The following is a 17848-nucleotide window of genomic DNA, read 5'->3' on the forward strand; positions in this document are numbered from 1 at the left end:
TTGAAAGAGCAGAAAGGCTAAAAACCAGTTGCTTTTTCATGTTTTTATTCACATGTGTCTTGTCATGTCTGTTTAATCACCTGCTTTGTAAAAAAGGAAGCCATGGCCTATATACTGGAAGCCTTTTCAGACTCATTTTAATTACCTCAAAGGTGCTGCTTACACACTTACCCAGCTAGAGATGCTGTACACATGCTGGCAGAGACCAACATGCACTGAAGTAATCTTGTTTTTTGAGAGGGAAAGTAAGGTATAATCATTTTCCAACTAAATAATATTGCAAGCAGTGCACAAAATGTGTGTTCTTACTTCAGTTATTTCAGCAAATTAAATCTACCCTTCATCTAGTTCTCAGAGTTTACCAAGAGCTAAACTTACAATAATGTTTGCAGAAAGTGTTTTTGTGCATATACATAGTACCTAGATTGTATAATCTCTCCCCTTCCAAAGAAAGATAACGTGTGTGTGCTCTGTTTGCACCACCCATGACTTCCTTCATATAGGACCTCTGGCTAATGAGTGTGAGCACACCCTGTTGAGCAAAGACATCGTGGCTGCAGCCTTTTGCAGTCTTCCTTGGGAGTGTGTCCCATTGAACCAACTGGGACTTACCTCTGAGGAGACATGTGGGATTGCATTTTAAAAGATTCGCATTATTGACTATCATTAAGCTACCAATCAGTGAGAAATGTATTTTCTGTGAGTGGTTTTGCTATACAATTTTCATTTCTGCATAAAAACATAGAAAGCCTGCTTGCTTGTATAAAAACCAGTGTCAGCAGTAACATGATAGCAAATCAAAATATTGGGAATGAGTCTAAAAAGCATTTTTTAACTAATTTGAATCTTTTTTTTATAGTCATGCACATACTTGACATTGTTTCTCTGTTATGTCCAAATGTATTACAAGCTTATGACTGGAATCAAGATCGGTTTCCAGTTGTCATGCTTCTTAATAATGCAACTTCAGTTCTAGTGAACAGTGCCCAGCTCTAACAGTTGAAGCCAAACCATGCTTTAAAGATATGGGGGGTTTTTTTCAAACTAAAAGACTTAAGAGTAGTATTCTAATTTTTTTCTAGGCTTTCCATTTGATGCACCTTACTTTGCGTGAATATACTTAGGGTAAGATGCACAGCATTCTGGCTGAAAGATAGAAAAACTAGTCCCTGATGCTCTACAGCAGTGGTTCTCAACCTATGGGTCCCCAGGCGTTTTGGCCTACAACTCCCAGGAATCCCAGCCAGTTTACCAGCTTGTAAGATTGCTGGGTGTTGAAGGCCAAAACATCTGGGGACCTACAGGTTGAGAACCACTGCTCTACAGACTTCGTTTAAAGGAAAATCTAAAGTTGCCTCTGCAAAATGAGCAATTTTTTTCTGTGTGATCTCTTATAGAACAACAGTAGAAATTGTTAACTTTTGAGTTGATTTCAGCTAATTTATTTGGTGAGATATCCTACAAGGCAGATCAAATCCTTAGAGAGTTTTGTCATTGAGTGTACGGTGGACAGGAAAATCAGACAGGGTCTCTTCTCTGATGAATATACAGATTATTCCCCCTAAGCACCTGTCTGTGCCATCACTTCACAGTTTTAGTTGAATGCTTTAAAGTGGCAGTGGACAACGTCATGAAGAATTGGACTGCGACTTCCATAATTGGCATTGGCTATTCTGGTCCGGTCTGATGGGAGCTGCAGTCCAACACCATATGAACAGCTACATCTTTTCTGCCCCTTCTTTAAAATTTATTGAGCATGGCAGCTCTTTTTTTAACTTAATATTAGAGTATCTGCTTTTATTCTGAGAATTCAGTCATTGCTAGATTGCTCACATATGATAAGTTGGTTTCTTAGTTAATATTTGAATTAAAGCAAATAATTGTGAGTGCTCACAATTATATAAGACTGTTTGCACTGATTAATTCATTATGGTTAAAAAGCAGAATGTTCAAGTATTCCAAAAATTTCAAATAGTTAGTTATTCTGTAAAGTACATAGATAATTAGAACCAGTGTTTTAATCTGATAAAATTGAAGAGATTGATAAAAATGTAAGAAGAGAGAACCTTCAGCCTATGTTCAGAGCTAAATTGCAGCTGTGAAAACACAAGGCCCAATTGCATTGATGAATGAAGTAATAACTAAGGGATGAATGTCATGTTTCTTAAGTGTCCATACCTGTTGAATCCAAGTGTATGCCTGCACTAAGACTTTCCTGCATACCTGTTTTGAAAGTGCTGGAGTTTTCTGTCTGAGTTGCAGGCATTTGCCCTGGGTGCTGCATGAGTCTCTGCCCTGTCTCTACCACCACTTGTAGGTTGAATGCAGTACACAGGGTCCTCTTTCCCCAAGAATGCCACACATCTTCCCTTGTTCAATTAGGAAATATTGATCAGGCCTCCATTCCTCCTCCTCCCCTTTAAAGCCAAAAGTGACAGATGAACATGTCAGAGCATGCAGAATTCCCATGTGCGTTATTGCCCTGTGAAAGGTTGAACAAGATAAACGTAGAAGGAAATGAAATGGCTAGAGATCACTTTATTCTTTTTCCAAAGTACTGTTGGGCAAGGAAAGGGGTAAGCCAAAAATGTGTGACATAACACTTTTACTCCCTGTCTCTGCATGAAACAGGTTTAAATGGAATGAACAGCAGCATATGGGAACACTTTGCTTCTGGAAGTTTTTCACCCAGTACCTCGCCTGCGTTTCTGTCAGGTCCAGGTGCTGCAGAGTTGGCCAGGTTGCGGCAGGAATTAGATGAAGCTAACAGCACAATAAAACAGTGGGAAGAATCTTGGAAGCAAGCCAAACAGGTAGTGTGCTCTGGAGGGATACTCTTGGCCAAAGGAGTCCACCTAATGGTCCAGTTACAAGCTTGGGGCCCTAGGCAATAGGCAGAGAGAGAGAGAGAGAGAGAGAGAGTTGGGGTATGTGGTCCCTAGCCAAAAAGCAGAGAGAAGAGAGGGAGAGGGAGAGGGAGAGATGTGGTCCTGTAATGTGATGCCTTCCATCATGCTTTTGATGACCTGTTTACAGATAGACAAAGAAGTGGGTTCTTTGAATATATTCAGGAGTAGGTTACAAGTTCTGGCTGCAATTGGAAATGTTCTGCCCAAACTTTCTTGTGCTGCTCTGAGCACTAGCTTTTTCAATGGATGTTTGGGTGACCCTTTCTAATTATTTAATGCTGCTTGTGTTATGTACGCCTTCCCACCTCATCCTCTGCTCACCTTTTTGCCCTGGGGTTGATAGGAACTCTGCGTTCAGGGTTCCTTTTAAATCAAACACTGGGCGTGCTTCCTTTTGGGAAGTGAGATTTCCCATCCTGCCATACAAGCTATCAGTTCAGGCTGTTCCCCTTCATTTTTGCATGGATTGTGTTGAATACATTGTTGCTCGAGCAGTCTGAATTGTGACCTTCACTTTTAGATGCTCTGTTTGTTCCTCTTCTCTTCTCATTATGTAGTGAAATTGAAATAAGCTATAGAGGAGGTTTAGGAAATCAATCCTGGGTTAGTTCACTTTGGTGTGCCTCTCTCTGTCTCACTAGCTTAAGGATTAAGCTCACAAAACACATTGACCTGACTCTTGTACAATGAATGTGATACACAAAGAGACTAAGAGCAAACAGAATGCTGAAGAAACCCGCCTGCCAAGCTCAAAGAGCAATATATTAAAGTCAATCCATGTGACTCCCCTCCTGAGAGGAGAAACACTCGAAAATCAAAGATGTGTGTGCTTCTCTGACCAATAATGTGCCCATAGTATGTTTGCTTGCAAAATTTTGTCACGGGTTACCTCATAAATGTGTCTCTGTGAATCAGGAAATTGTATAGATAAGGCAGCTGGTTCATATTTTACGTGTTCAAGGGAATGCTTCAGAAAAGATTTAAAGTAGAAAGATGAGAGGATTTCCACCCCAGCTTGAAAAAAAAGCATTTTGTCCCAGATGACCTGCTGCCAGGCATAGCCAAGTCTTTATCCTCGCTTTCTTTTCTTTGGGACATGCAGGCCTGTGACGCTTGGAAAAAAGAAGCTGAGGAGGCTAACGACCGTGCCAGCACAGCAACCATCGAATGTGAGCTAGCCCGAGAGCAGAGGGAGGGCTTGGAGCTGCAAGTGAAGAAACTCCAAGAGGAAATGGAGAGGATTCACTCTGGCCAGGACCCCCAGTTCCTCCGTACCCTGTCTGATCTAGAAACACTTTCTCTCTCCACACTCTATAATCTCCAGAAACAGCTGCGTGCCAACCTGGAAAGAGTTGATAAGGTGGGTTTGAGTGAGAAAGATTTCACCCACAATTAACTTGGGTTGCTTTTTATGTCCCTTAAATAAGTGGAACCCTTGGTAAAATTACAGTTCTGAGCCTTGTGCACTATCAGCCAAGATATGTTCTGTTATTTCTCTGTCAAAGTGGGGAGAAGTTTTCTGGCAGACAAGGTTTCTTGAACCATGACAACAAAAAAAGGCAGTTGCTCTCTATGCTGAAGGAAGAGCTAAAAGCAAAGCATGATCGAGATTCCCAAGAGTAATTGCATCCAGTCGAATCCACTATCTGACCTAGCAACACCCCAAAATTTAATTTGGCATAAAAATGTATAAAGTTTCCAAATAATAATTGCATCCTGTCGAATACACTGTCTGATTTAGCAACCCCCACCATGAAATTCAGCATGGAAAATAGAAAGTGTTTCAGATGCTTTAGCACAAACATTGAAGTTGTATCACCTGTACGCCAGGGTTCCTATAGTGACCACACAAAAGTAGAATTGTGCCCTCAGAAGTCTTCACGGAGTACTGTTCTCAGATCTAAGACTGTATTGGTGCCTTATAGGGGGAGGATGCTGAACTAGCCTCCCATGCCCTAGTGCAGTGGTTCTCAACCTGGGGTCCCCAGATGTTTTTGGCCTTCAAAGCCCAGAAATCCTAATAGCTGGTAAACTGGCTGAGATTTCTGGGAGTTGTAGGCCAAAAACATCTGGGGACCCCAGGTTGAGAACCACTACCTGATGGGAATGAGAATCTAGTCATCTTCAGTTGTGAGAAAATGGACAAGTGTATCCCAGATGAGGATGGGGTTGACCATATTTGCAAAGGTGGGTTGGAATGGGTTTTTGGCATTCTGCAGTGGCCCACTCTTGCTTTGACAGCTACCTCCTGAATGTAAAAAAGTTATCTTTGGCATCTGTTTTGTTCTCACTGATAATCCACTCTGGTTTGCCCTCCCTCCCCCTTTCCCCATGGTCTTCTATTTTCAGGCAGTATTTCAGATGCAGTCGGTGAAATGCCTCAAGTGCCAGGAAGAGAACCGGGTGGTACTACCGTGCCAACATACTGTGCTGTGTGAAACGTGTGCTGAGGAGGGTGAATGTCCCATCTGCCATCCCAACAGACCACACACTCTTCAGTCGTGACCCTTCTAGGACATTTGATTTAGCATATCACATAGAACTTTTTAACTTTATATATATATATATAAATATATATAAAATATAATATGAATATATATATGAACATATATATATATACATAAAAACAAAAATTAGTTGCAGAGCACTTTTTAATACTTGGCATCTCCCATTTAAAAGGATTACCCCTCTTCACTCAATCCCCACTAATTCTAACTCCTTATGGATTTTTAGAACTGTTTTTAACATAGATCGAAGGGCCATTTGCAAAGTCAGTCCCCCATTACTACTACTACTTTTTTAAAAACGTAGAATGTAACCTTTTAAAAGTCTTTTTCCTGGAGAGGGGCTTAGAGGGTAGGGTGAAGAGGGGTTACAAGTGCTTCTAGGGTGAGGACTGGTCTTTTGGGGAGAAGGATGGAAATCAAATTTCTAATCATTTCTTCACCCCCACCCCTTCTCTTGCCTCTTGCGCAGTCATCATTTGCATTTTAAAGCACCAGACATATATTGGGCACAGTAGTAGAAGCTGCTTTGCAGTCACTGCCTGCTCAGAGCTTCACTCATTTGGATTTCATTTGCTGGTCTTCAGTAAGTGCAAGAAACTTCACTAGTAGGGGAGATTACTTTCTCTTTACAACTTTGTAGGTTTGCACCAAAGCAACAAAACTGTTAAGATTGAAAACAGACCAGTGAAACAAGGCTAGTTGATCATCATACTTTCATCAGAAGCATTATCCATCACTGATAGATAGCTTAGACTTTAGCTGCACTTACCAGGCAGATCTGTTGTCTTGGCAATGGCTGTGCGCTTTAGAGCCATGAGTGAATACACATGAATGTATTCCAAGGCGTAGACAGGGGCAGAGATGTGTCGGCACTCTTGGAACAGTCTTTTTTCTTCTTGCTGGCTAAAGGAGAAAGCCCTTTTAGAATTTGCCTTCATTGATAGCCAAGTGGCAGCAGCTTTTTATTCTTCCTCATAGAGACCTGCATAACATGTGACCCACCAAGCTAAATGTAGTTCCTCAATAATTGAATATGGTAAGTGCTGTCCCTTGAATGAACTTTCAGTTCATTCAGTCTACCTAGACATGTGCAGAAAGAAGTCTAAATCCTATGGGTTAGTTCTAACTCGAGCATACCAGTTGTTCAATAATGAACCAGCATGAAGGAAAATCCCATTGATGCAATGGGTCTACTCCAGTTGGGGCTAAGAATGGACTCAGGCAGGGGTGTTTTGGTGTAGCATCTGAGTACAGTCTGCAGTGCACTGGGGGTGAGCTGTATTTGGCTCCATTGATCTCAAGTTGTTCAGTGTTAAATTAATACTTTGCCAATAGAAAAAAGCAAATCAATAGAAGAGTATATTCCCATGCCTGCTGTCTCTTTCCATGAGTTGCACTTTTGCAATGCCCACAATATACCTGTAGAGCAGAGAAGAGTCTCTGTGCTGTGCACAAGGAGGGTGACCCAGAGATTAGTAGAGCAGGATCAACTGTCCACAATTCACATTGCTAGTAGGAAGTAATATGTGATGAATGCCAACATAAAAATGGGGTGGGTAGTAAGTGAGAGAGAAAACAAGTGCTTTTCAGGGGTAAATACCTTATCTTCTCTAGCTACCAATAACAGCTAACACCTACATAGGACAGGTGCTGCTGTTTGGAGTTGCAAGCGGATTTAAAACTTATCTCCCTCTTGTTCACTTTTCGAAGTAGTAGTACTAATGACCTCTCAGGAACAATACCTTACAAGCAGGGATGAGGGCAGGAGAATAGAGCTTTTCACATATCCAGGGTCCCTTGTGTTTAAATGTCTCTAATAGCAAGAGATAATTTACCCAGATTTTAACAAGTGGGCAACATCTAGGGAGTGGCAGTAGACAAACACAGAATGGCAGATAGAAATTATTGAAGAATCAGAAGATCCTCAAACGGGTAGATGTTAGATGGAGTTAATTTCCTAATCCATCATATTCCTCTCAAAATGTAGTGAAACGCCATAAAGCCATGCTTGAAGTCTTGCAGGTAGAATGAAAGGGAAGATGGTGCTCAGAGTCCATAGTACTTTGTTTCCCAAATACATTCCTTTTCCTGGTGATGAAGGAAATCTTCTCATTCATGGAGCCTTTTGATCTTTCTGTGGGCATCTCCACAGGCCGTTTTTCAGGGATCAATTTCTATTCATTCCATGCATCAGTCACCTGCCTCTGACTGGTTCCCAGCAGGAAGGAGTGTTTCTTGAGTGTTTACGAAGTGGTTCACAGGGGAAGGAGTTTAGGTTTCCTGAACTTCTGGCTTGGCATTAAAGCCACAAATTGAAAATGGGAGATGTCCTCATTGCTCTCTTCTTTCCTCTTACTGTGGATTTATTTCCATGATTGGGTACCTGCCAGCTTATTCATCCATGAAGATGATATATGTCCTCCCAAGATGCCCCAAAAGGTTGAACCTATAAATGCATTCCTCTTACTATTGTGCATGTATGTACTAGAGAACTGCATACATTAGACAAAATGGGTAGCCATTTCTCATGGACAGCAATGACTACTTTCCACACAGAAATCTGTAGGAGGACCACATAGGATTGGCTTTCCACTAAAACAGATGGACAATAACCTTTTTGGGTCTTGAGCAACAGAGAGCTGTTGGGTCATCACATTGTTTCTTGTGCTGTTGTAGGCCAGCATGAGTCAGTTTTCCAAGCTCTGAGCAGATGTTAAATCTATTTACAAAGAAACTTGTAAAACATGTTTACTCAAAAGTAAGTCCCATTGAAGTCAATGGGGTTTGCTTCCTGGTAAATGTGCGTAAGTGTGGTCACCTTGGTTAATAACTGAGAACAAGTTTGCACTCGATCCAGGGTGCCTTATGAAGAAATGTTAACTCAATAATTATGTGTTAAAAGTTTGATTATGCGCACTGAGTTTCTCCAAATTGACATTGGGGCCTAAATCGGACTGACTTTCAGTGAAATTTGTGGCTTAAAATACTTTAAGCTTGTATCCAGTAAATGTGTTGTTCTGCAGTTCTTGAGTGGTTGAATTCCCACTACAGTTTGTTACAACTTGTTCAAATACTGCAACAGCCTCTAGACAATGAAATGCAACAACCCAGTCCACGAGGACTCTAACCTGTCATTTTGCACTGGGGTTTGTTTAACTTGTAAAGTGTAATATTTAGAATTATAATCTCACTCCCTTGCTCACCAGTCTCTGCTTTGTTTGCAATAGTCTTTCCCCAGCCCGAAAAAGCACTGGAAAAGCTAGTAACCCTTGTTTTTTCATAAGAGTAATACACTGTCAGGTTTTTCCTCCCAAGTGTTTCCATTTTAATGCAAGTACAACATTAGATTTGCTTCCACATTTCCACCCTCCCATATTTGGAGGGTTAATATGCATTCCCAGATGATCTCAAAGTGCAGCTCTGTTTTAGTTTTTTTAATTAACTTTTATGTTCCGTAAAATTGCTTTTTTCAATGTTTATATTGTACTAGTATCTGTTTTTTTAAAAACACACACCTAATTGTTATTTTTTTTGTATGGAGAGACAATGCTGGCTGATTCTTGTGGTTGTGTTGTTTTTGGTTGTAGCCTTTGAATGTCTGTGCCATGAGGCATATCCTGGCCTCCAAGGTCAGCAAACATGCCTCAGTCTTAAGGAAAGCTTGTTTGTTTAAAATATGTGAACATTTTTAGAAAACAGACACACACACATATACACATTTAAATTATGGGGGCATCATACTCTGCTGGAAATGTACTAAACTATTTTGGTAACTAATTTAAAGATCATAGGAAATAAAACTCTTTGAATTGGATCTACAGTGTTTATACAGAACTGCAGCCATTTTCAGGCTCTTTGGTGGTAACTGGTTTGTAACACTTAGTTTTGTAAACATTGTGTTTTATTGCTTCCTCTGCCTTTCTATGTGATTGTCCATAGTGCGATGATGATGACTTTGTAGGACAATTGGTTTTGTCCTGAAATGCCTCTGCTTGATGTAATTCCAACAGAATCGTACAGGGGGTGTTAGATGTATTGCTGGTCTCCTAAAGTGTCTCTTAGAAATAGTTACTTTGTCCTGTTTTTAAGACTGGGCAGCTCTGTAGAGTCTTGCTTGTTATTATCAGATTTCTCTTCCCTTCTCCCCCAATATCCGCTGGCAAGTGGCTTTGCTGGTGGGGTGTGACAGAGAAATTGTATGGGAGAAAAAGCCTACTTACATGCAGCACCACAATGCAGTCTGTCTGTCTATTTATATTTTTGTTTTCTGAAGGACCAAAGAATTGAAACTGGGATGAAAAGTTTTCCCAGCCCCATAAATGATGGACTGATCCCTTTTAAATGATAATGGGTTTTCCCCCATCTCAAACCTGTCAGTAGCGTACAAAGGCAAAAGGGTATCACAACAAATTGTTTTTATCCACAAACTTCTTTCCCACTCTTTAGAAGCACTTTTAAAAAAAACAAAAATCCTAGATTTCTATGAATTTTAATATTGAAATTAAATGCCTGAGATGAATGCTTTATTAAGTAGCAAATGGAAAAAGCAAAAATGACATCCCTCCATTTGTTTTGTAAAGAAAGTAACTTTGTATTAAGTTTCTAAATAGGCAATATTGCTTACTGGGATGGGGTGAATCAGGAGTGGGAGGAATTATGCATTTTTAAGGGGTGGGAAAGTTTAATTATGCCAGCAGTTGCTGACATGTATAGTGTTTGTTCAGCACTGCTTTTTTTTTAAAAGCAGGATCCTGTTGTAGGCTTTTTGCCTGTGATGGAAGTGTAGTGAATTTGGTGCTAGACCTGTTCACACTGCACAATTCCAGCATTTCGATTCCACTTAAGCAGCCATGACCTAAATCTATAGATTCGTGGAATTTGTGATTGGAGCTACTTAGAATTTCCAGCCAGGGAGATCTTCTAGTGCCCCTGGTGCAACTGCAAATTCCAGGAGAATTCCATAGGGTGCAGGCATAGTACTTAGTGGGACCAAAGTGGTATAATTATGTAGTGTGGAAGACACCCAAATCACCCCTGATGAGCTGCCCCAAGTAACTGTGTGTGTGTGATAGAATCTTGCACACTGATAAACAGGGTGCCTCTTGTCTCCTGTTATCTTCCCTCTGTGCAGAGACCCAATTAGAGAAATTAGATATTTCCCTTTTAAAATCTTTTGAGTCTGGAGAAGTAGGTTATTAAGATAACTTATATCAGACTATCCATTTTCTTCTCACTCTGCCTCTGAGAAATGGGGATATTATGTTGGCCCAAATCTGAGTGGTGAGAAAGATTAGGTGGAGGATTGTTGGTTACTTGAAGAATGAGCAAAGAAGTTTGTGTTAAGAATCACCTTGAAAGCTAATTCCTTTTCAGATGAATGCCTTTGTATGGCTGCGGAGTGAACACATATTAGAGCTGATAACTGATTACTCCCATAGGCAAACCTTACCCTTCTCCTGCACTTCAGCTGAGGGAGGAGTGGCATTTATGTCTTTATGGCTGGAAAATGTGTACTTGCAGCACACAAAAGATGTGTTCACATATTGCATTAAAGTAGGGTTTGTCATCACAAAGGTGAACCACAATAAGCTTTAAGATGGCACCTTCACTCCACTTCTTCCATCATGGACCACAACCTGGATGCTTTTTGCTTCTGTTTTAGATCAAATGCAGCTAGTCTTTCCAGCTGAACCTGGCCAACATGTAGTTTGGTCCAAGGGAAACAGTTGAGCTGCAAATCTTAGATTATGAAGCTGGGGCACACATGACCTGTGAAGTGTTGGGTCAACCTGTTAGACTGTGGTTGATTTAGAATAGAAGCAGAAACTGCAGCCAGGCGATGAGGCAAGGTGGGCTGATTGAGCTCATGGATTGTCATGGTTCATCATGGTAAGGCAGAACAATTTAGCATTTGCTAAACTAATCTGACGTTTAGTGTTGCCTTCTGAACAAGACTGGAGACCCAACACACATGATTCTTGCAACACCTTGTAGACCATGAAAACATCTTTTCTTTTTAACTTTCTCTAAATCTCTAAGCTTAATCTGAGCCACTTCTGGGGCTGGCCCAGCTTGGATAAATGAAAAGAATTTCCTTTCTGATAAGGAATAATATAAGACTCAACAATTTTTTGCTGTTCTGCTAAAAAAGGCAGGACTTTCCCTCATTGTTTCCTCTTCTGAAAAGAAAAAGTATTTCTTACCAGCATGGGGTTATGGTGTTTCTCTCTCTTTCTCTCTCATTCCCCTCAAGAGTATATCAATCTTAGGAGCAATGCAACAAGAAAGTAGATGTTTCTGGTAAAAAGTATTATAAATTTAAGTATTCCTGCAAATTGTTGACTGTGGATCAAAAATCTCTGTGGGGTTTCCCCACTCCGTACTTCCAATGTTTTAATGAGGAAAAAAATGAATACATATAATATAAATTCTTTCAACTACACACTGCAGTATTTATGGTGGCCATTCTTGATCAGTGTCTCCTTGGATTTCCTTGTGGTGCGGGGGGGCTACTGGGACAAAAAGCCACTCAAGTTTGTGTAGGAGTCCGCCAAAAGGTAATAGGTGGTGTGTACAATGTGGTGTTTGATTCCATTATTATAGACTGTATTGCGGAACTGTGATTTTCAGCTGTTGTTCTTTCTTGTATTCTGTATATATGTGTGTTTGGCTGTCCAGAAACCTGATTTTAGACACTCTTTCTTGGCAAAGTGGATTTGCATGTGGAACTTTAAAAAATGCAATCTTGTGTCACAATTTCCAAAGGCAGGATGGATTTTCTAGAAGACAATAAATTTTTTATTTTTTTGCTAAGAAACTTAAGGCAGCAGTTTTGTGTATGCATATATGTGTGTTTACCTGTCGAGTGAATTTTTGTGTGAGTTTTCAAAGTGCCTTTAATCCCTGCTTATAAGTTAGGGAGTTAGTGAAAAATGCTGTCATTTTTTGAGCTCAAATGCATTCCTCCAGGAATATTTCCTATTTAGACTTGATGGAAATGTAACATCTTCACAAATAGAGAAACAAAGACCTCCTTTTTCCCATGGAGCTTGGGCAAAGAGAGATTCCTTGTGAATTGCATGCCAGGAATGCTACCTATCTGATTTGTTTCATCTCCTGATAAAAAGGAATCCGTATAAGATTAGTGAAATCAACATATACTCATATTACTTCATTTATTTTATATAAATGATTCCTCCACCTTATCTAATACATGCAGCATAAACAGAAGGGGTTTTTGTTTAATATTACGGCTGGATCATGTGAGATGTTTATGAATTCTAGGATGATTCACCCATATCCCATCTGCATTTAATAAGCAGCCGCCACTGTGATTGTTGGGTCTGTTCCACAGTTGTTTAGGAAGCAACTGCCTGCCATTTTCATCCCTTCCCATGAGTGATCCCTGCAGACAGAGAGACTTGTTGCAATTCCCCCTCATGCTGGAGCTGGCTTTTTCAAAACTGGGTGGGAACAGCAGGTAGTTGTTTCCCAAGAACAGGCCCTTAACTGTAGACATAGGGTTGCCCTAAGTCTGAAACACCTTGAAGGCACACAACAACAACAACAACTCTAATTTACTTGACTATCTCATCAGCCAAACGTAGACCCACACATCCCCTTGAAATACTGATAAGTTTATGTTGGTTAAAATTGTTCTTCCTTTTAAATATTATTCAGTTCTTTCATTTTTTGCACTACAAATAGGGTACGTGCAGTGTGCCTAGGAGTATATTCATGTCTTTTTCCAACTCTGCCCCCAGCAGTCTGACAGACCATGAACCGGTCCTTGGCTTAAAAGGTTTGAGGACCCCTGATCTAGCAGCTACGTAGGAACCTCAAATATGTAACCAGTCATGGATGTGCTTCTCCAGCTTACACAGCTGTAACTGTGATGCAAGGTGCTGGCTTCTTATAGAGAACCCCTACGCAGAAGAAACGTGTTTTTCTCTACCGGCCATGCCTGCTGGAAGAAAAATCTTTTTCTTTACTTCTACATTTTGGAATCCATGAAAACAAAAATTCTTGACTTGTGAGAAACTCATAGGAGATGCTTTTAAGTGGGAACTTTTCTTGTTCCCTGTAAACATTTTATAACCAACTCAATGTGGGATATAAATGGTTTTATTTTTTAATTTATACTTTAAGAATTTGAACACTAAAAATATAAAACATGCTAAATAGTCAAGAAAGTGAGAAAAATGGAAAAACAGTCAATAAAGGTTGTTTTTCTCTTTAAAACAATGAATGTTCTGTGTTTCTGCCTGGTTTTCCCTTTAACTTGCTTAGGTGAAAGTAGTGCACCAAAAGAGCAACAATTCATCAGAGGAGAAACTTCTGTGAATCCTCTTTTTAAAAATTCCCACCCAAGTCATTTGAGTTTTCCCATTATCCTGAAGAATAAGCACTTGAGAAAATCCATAGTTTTCATTTTCCCAGAAACACTGTAGATGATTTTAGGAGGCCATTTTCACTAATTCCTACCATAACTAGCTTCCCAAGATCCTGCATCCAGTATGTTTGGGGGAAAAAATCTGGCTTTAGCAGAAGGCCCTCTATCATTGATGTTTAATCTTGGTCCAGAGTTTTAGTTGGATTTGAGAGATTCATTGAAAACAAGATTGGAAGTTAGTTAAGTCATAACTAACTTTAAGTAGAGTAACCTCTTCTTTTGAGATCAATAGAATCTTAAGTGCAACTAACCTTGAGTAGAATACTGTTTTTCCTAAGGATATCTGTGTTTGCCACCTGTCTGAGTTGTCCTGTTTGTGTAATCTTGTCCATGTGATGATCCAATCCCATCTCCTATCTTTACTACTAGCATCATGGTGTATCCTAAGCTGTTCTTTGACTAGGAAGCTACTGCTCAAAAGCATCAATATTTGAGAGTAGGTGATTGGATACTGGAACTTTCATTCTACATTGGTAAGTACAGCATATAAAACAGCTGTTTGGGGAGATCCTGTCAAACCAGGGAGAGATAGACCAGGCAGGCATCTTTCTTGTTGGTATTAATGGACAGGTTGCTTACTGTGCCACTGGAGTAGATCAACTATTCCAGAACTGTGAGGCAGACCTCTCAAAGGAGGTAAGAGGTGACCATGAGAGACTTAAATAAGCTGCATGAACACCATTTCATACATGAAGAAACTACAATGGAATTGACATAGGATGGGGCTACCATGTAATTTGTTTACATGAGGCAATCACATGTTATGATCTACAGATATTTTTTTCCATGCAAATATGCTTTCAATATCTTGCTTCCATGATACTATCTTGCTAGGGCTGAGGTAACAATTCATATAATAATTCAATCTACCTTTCAGTGGGTGGTGGTGTGGCTCCTTTAGACAAATTGTCCTCCTTAGAGGAAGAACCGAGTCAAACAGAAGTGATAAAGGATAGAGTTTGAAGGTAAACTGACTAAATAGAAAAAAGCAGGTGTAAAATTCTTGATGGTCTAATAAAATTAGGAAATTTGTTCTTAAAGTTTGGTTTTGCACTAAAGGATTGCCAAGTAGTCAATGTTAACGGTATTCTTTCAGAAGTTATCCACAAAGAGTTAAGAGAATTGCAGGACTATTGTAACATTTGATTAGGATGAAATGGTAGGAAAAATAAGCAGAATTGATTTAATGTATAGAAGAAAAAAACCTTGGTAAGGCAACCTCAGCATGACTTTTGCACAGGAAAATCTTTCTTCACCCGCATTTTAAATATACTTTCATTGTTGATATTGTCCATCACCAAAAGCTCCCCTCAAAGGCAAATTTGGGAGCCCTGGAAGATGTCTCCTATGAAGGCATAATTGCAGGACGTATCAGATACAAACAAGCATTAACTACCATTTTCACAGTTGAAAGAAAGGTAAGTAGTGTGCACCACTAAGGATTGATCATTAATGCTATGCAATTGGCTCATAAATGATAGGCGGAGTGCATCACCTTATGCAAATGTCATGATGGGCATTATTAGATTAGGATAGAAAGTATATTCAAAACATTTGAAAAATGGTTAGAAGACTTTCTTAAGTGTTGGGAAATCTTACTTTTTGTACAATAAACTTGTTTTATGCACAGAAACTGCTACACAGTTCCAAAATCCAAATAATTTTCAGAAACAAGTTTTTGACAGCCATTTTACAATAAGGAGAAAATGGTTTTAAAAAAGCCTGCAAGAACAAATATATCAATATTTACATTCAGTAAAAAAAGTAAACTGGCCATTTGAACAGAGATGTTCTTATAAAGCAACCTCACTAAATAATATTGGATTGTATCTCCCATCAGTCTTGGCCAACAGAGCTATGTGTGGGGTGATCGGAATTGCAATACAATAATATGGCCCTACACAAACCTTTGAGGGAGTACTTCTGTGAGAGGAATCTGCTTTTCAGATACTTGAAAACTCTCAGGACGGTACCTTCCTGACTCACATCTATTACACTACTGTAAAATAAATAATTTTGCTTGCAAAAAGCCACCTCTCTAAGATAATTTGGATCTGGGTTGGGTTTCATTTCCACTTGTGGTTCTAACCATTTAGCTGCTAAAATGTGATGGGAGTAGCATATCTTAGCTTCACTTAATCCCTTCTATTACATGACAAAGGTTCCTGGAGAAAAACCAATTATCAGAGAAGCAATACTTAATACCTTGACAAGTGGACAAACCCTTCCAGTCCCTACAGGAATGTTAACACTTGCCAATAAATGGTGCTGATATTTGGGAGACTACAATCATGAGAAGCAGCAGTACCAGGCAAAGTGAAAGGAATGACACCCAAGCTTACAGAAATTGTGGGAATACTACGATGGAAGCATGCATTCCCTAATGGGGAGGCCAAGAATACTATGGGAATTCTGAGATTTTTGAAAGTTTGGATTGTCCTTTAAGGGTCCCTCAGACCAAGGGTGGGACCCCTGCAGCTGACATGTTCCCCTGCTACTGGGGGAAAAATCCTATGAAAGCAAAGTGTAGGTTCCCATGTGCCTTGTTTTGTCTCACTCTATCTCCCAGAAATGATATCACCGGTTTTCTGGGGCTCATGCAGCCTGCTGCAAGTCCCACTGTTCAAAATTCAACATCCAGACCTCTTCTATTCCTGCCTTAGACCTGAGCACAGTTTACACATATAAGAAGTGAAGCTTTGTTTTTATAAGAAGTTTTGTGTGTTTTTTTTTTAAAAAAAATGCTTACAACATTGAACTGCAAGGTTTTACACTCCTCAGCAGCATCTGTGCTGCCTTTGCAATAATCAGCTATCATGGAGACGTGAGGTCATGGGTTCCACGTCAGTGCCTTGTCAGCTGCTCTTCCCTTTAATTCCCCTTTAGGTCAGTGATCCTTAATCAGGAGGAATTGCCAGTCCTTCTAGCAGAGATTAGCAGGCATGTCTCTTCCTTGGCAAAGCCTATCCACACTCTCCGTTTGGCATCCAGTAATAGCAAGCAGCCTGATTTCTATGCCATCTGGAGAGCGAGGAATTTCCTGCAGGAAGTCCACAAGGGGCTCATTACAAGCATTGCTAGTCAAACAGGCTCTTTCCAGGTGTCTGTGTGTATGCATGCTCACAATTTTTCTCAGCCAGAGAGACTTCAGCAGCATTTAAATGTTTTCCGAGTTGCCACCATGCGGCCACACAACTCTTTCCAGTTGCCTCCCAGATAGTAATAAACATTAAGGCAAAAGACAACTGGGAGGCTTTTGCCTTGCCAGAGCTAATCAGCCTCCGCTGGCAGAACTTCAGTGGCGAAACCTTCACATTGCTACAGCATCAAAGCCACCAGCAGAAACGTCTACTACAATCTCATGGCTATTGGCTGGTCTCTGTAATTCAAATTGCTGTTGCTTTGGTGGTACAGGGCCTGCTGCACCACAACCCAGTCCCTGCCTTGTTGCCCTCTTGTTTGGCTACTGTCATTCTGATTCCTTTGACTGCTTGGTCCGTTGCCTGCGGAGTTTCACAAAGGCCTGGGCTTCTTTGTCACCTTTTCGGATCTCCAAAATCTGTAAAATATCATTGCCTAGAATAAGAAAGAAGAGATTGTGTCCTTTCAGAGCCATAGTTGAAGAGTTTTTTTCATAACATTTGTCATAAAAACATGTCTATGCCTTGTAAAACTCATTTCTTAGGGCCCTAATATCAGTAGGAGTGTCATAAAGCAACAGCCAAAGCTGTCACTGAATTATCACTCATTTATAGACTTTGACAGAGAATCTACTCATTGTAATATTTTATTGTTAACTTCCTGTGTTCTCCAGAAAAGAGGAATAGTTGTGTAGAGTCTTTGAACTGGCTGTGCTCAGAACCTATTATCTAAAGTACACCTAGTATATGCTGACGTCAGTTTTGCACAAAGTCGGGTGGAGAGTGAACAAAGATCTAAACCTCAAAATTTTGAACCAAAACCTAGAAGTCAGAACTGAA

At 40.1% G+C, this 17848-nt stretch overlaps 2 protein-coding genes across 20 annotated transcripts in view; one reads left to right on the forward strand and one right to left on the reverse strand.

Annotated features, from left to right (window-relative positions):
* unk (unk zinc finger) overlaps window positions 1-12238 on the forward strand; it is an 85468-nt gene extending 73230 nt beyond the window's left edge. For all 5 annotated transcript variants that reach the window (XM_062973975.1, XM_062973976.1, XM_008104420.3 and 2 more), the window contains 3 exons: window positions 2632-2813; window positions 4012-4269; window positions 5259-12238. In XM_062973975.1, the coding sequence (XP_062830045.1) occupies window positions 2632-2813; window positions 4012-4269; window positions 5259-5414 (596 nt within the window). In that variant the 3' untranslated portion in view covers window positions 5415-12238. The remainder of the gene's footprint in view (window positions 1-2631; window positions 2814-4011; window positions 4270-5258) is intronic.
* A 1286-nt stretch (window positions 12239-13524) lies between these two features.
* Window positions 13525-17848, reverse strand: part of unc13d (unc-13 homolog D) — a 66834-nt gene continuing 62510 nt past the window's right edge. For 14 of the 15 annotated variants that reach the window (XM_062973970.1, XM_062973961.1, XM_062973962.1 and 11 more), the window contains one exon: window positions 13525-17444. In XM_062973970.1, coding sequence (XP_062830040.1) covers window positions 17338-17444 — 107 coding nt within the window. In that variant the 3' untranslated portion in view covers window positions 13525-17337. The remainder of the gene's footprint in view (window positions 17445-17848) is intronic. The other variant, XR_010003876.1, reaches the window with a different exon arrangement.

Source organism: Anolis carolinensis, chromosome 2 (genome assembly GCF_035594765.1).
Source record: "Anolis carolinensis isolate JA03-04 chromosome 2, rAnoCar3.1.pri, whole genome shotgun sequence".
NCBI lineage: Eukaryota > Metazoa > Chordata > Lepidosauria > Squamata > Dactyloidae > Anolis > Anolis carolinensis.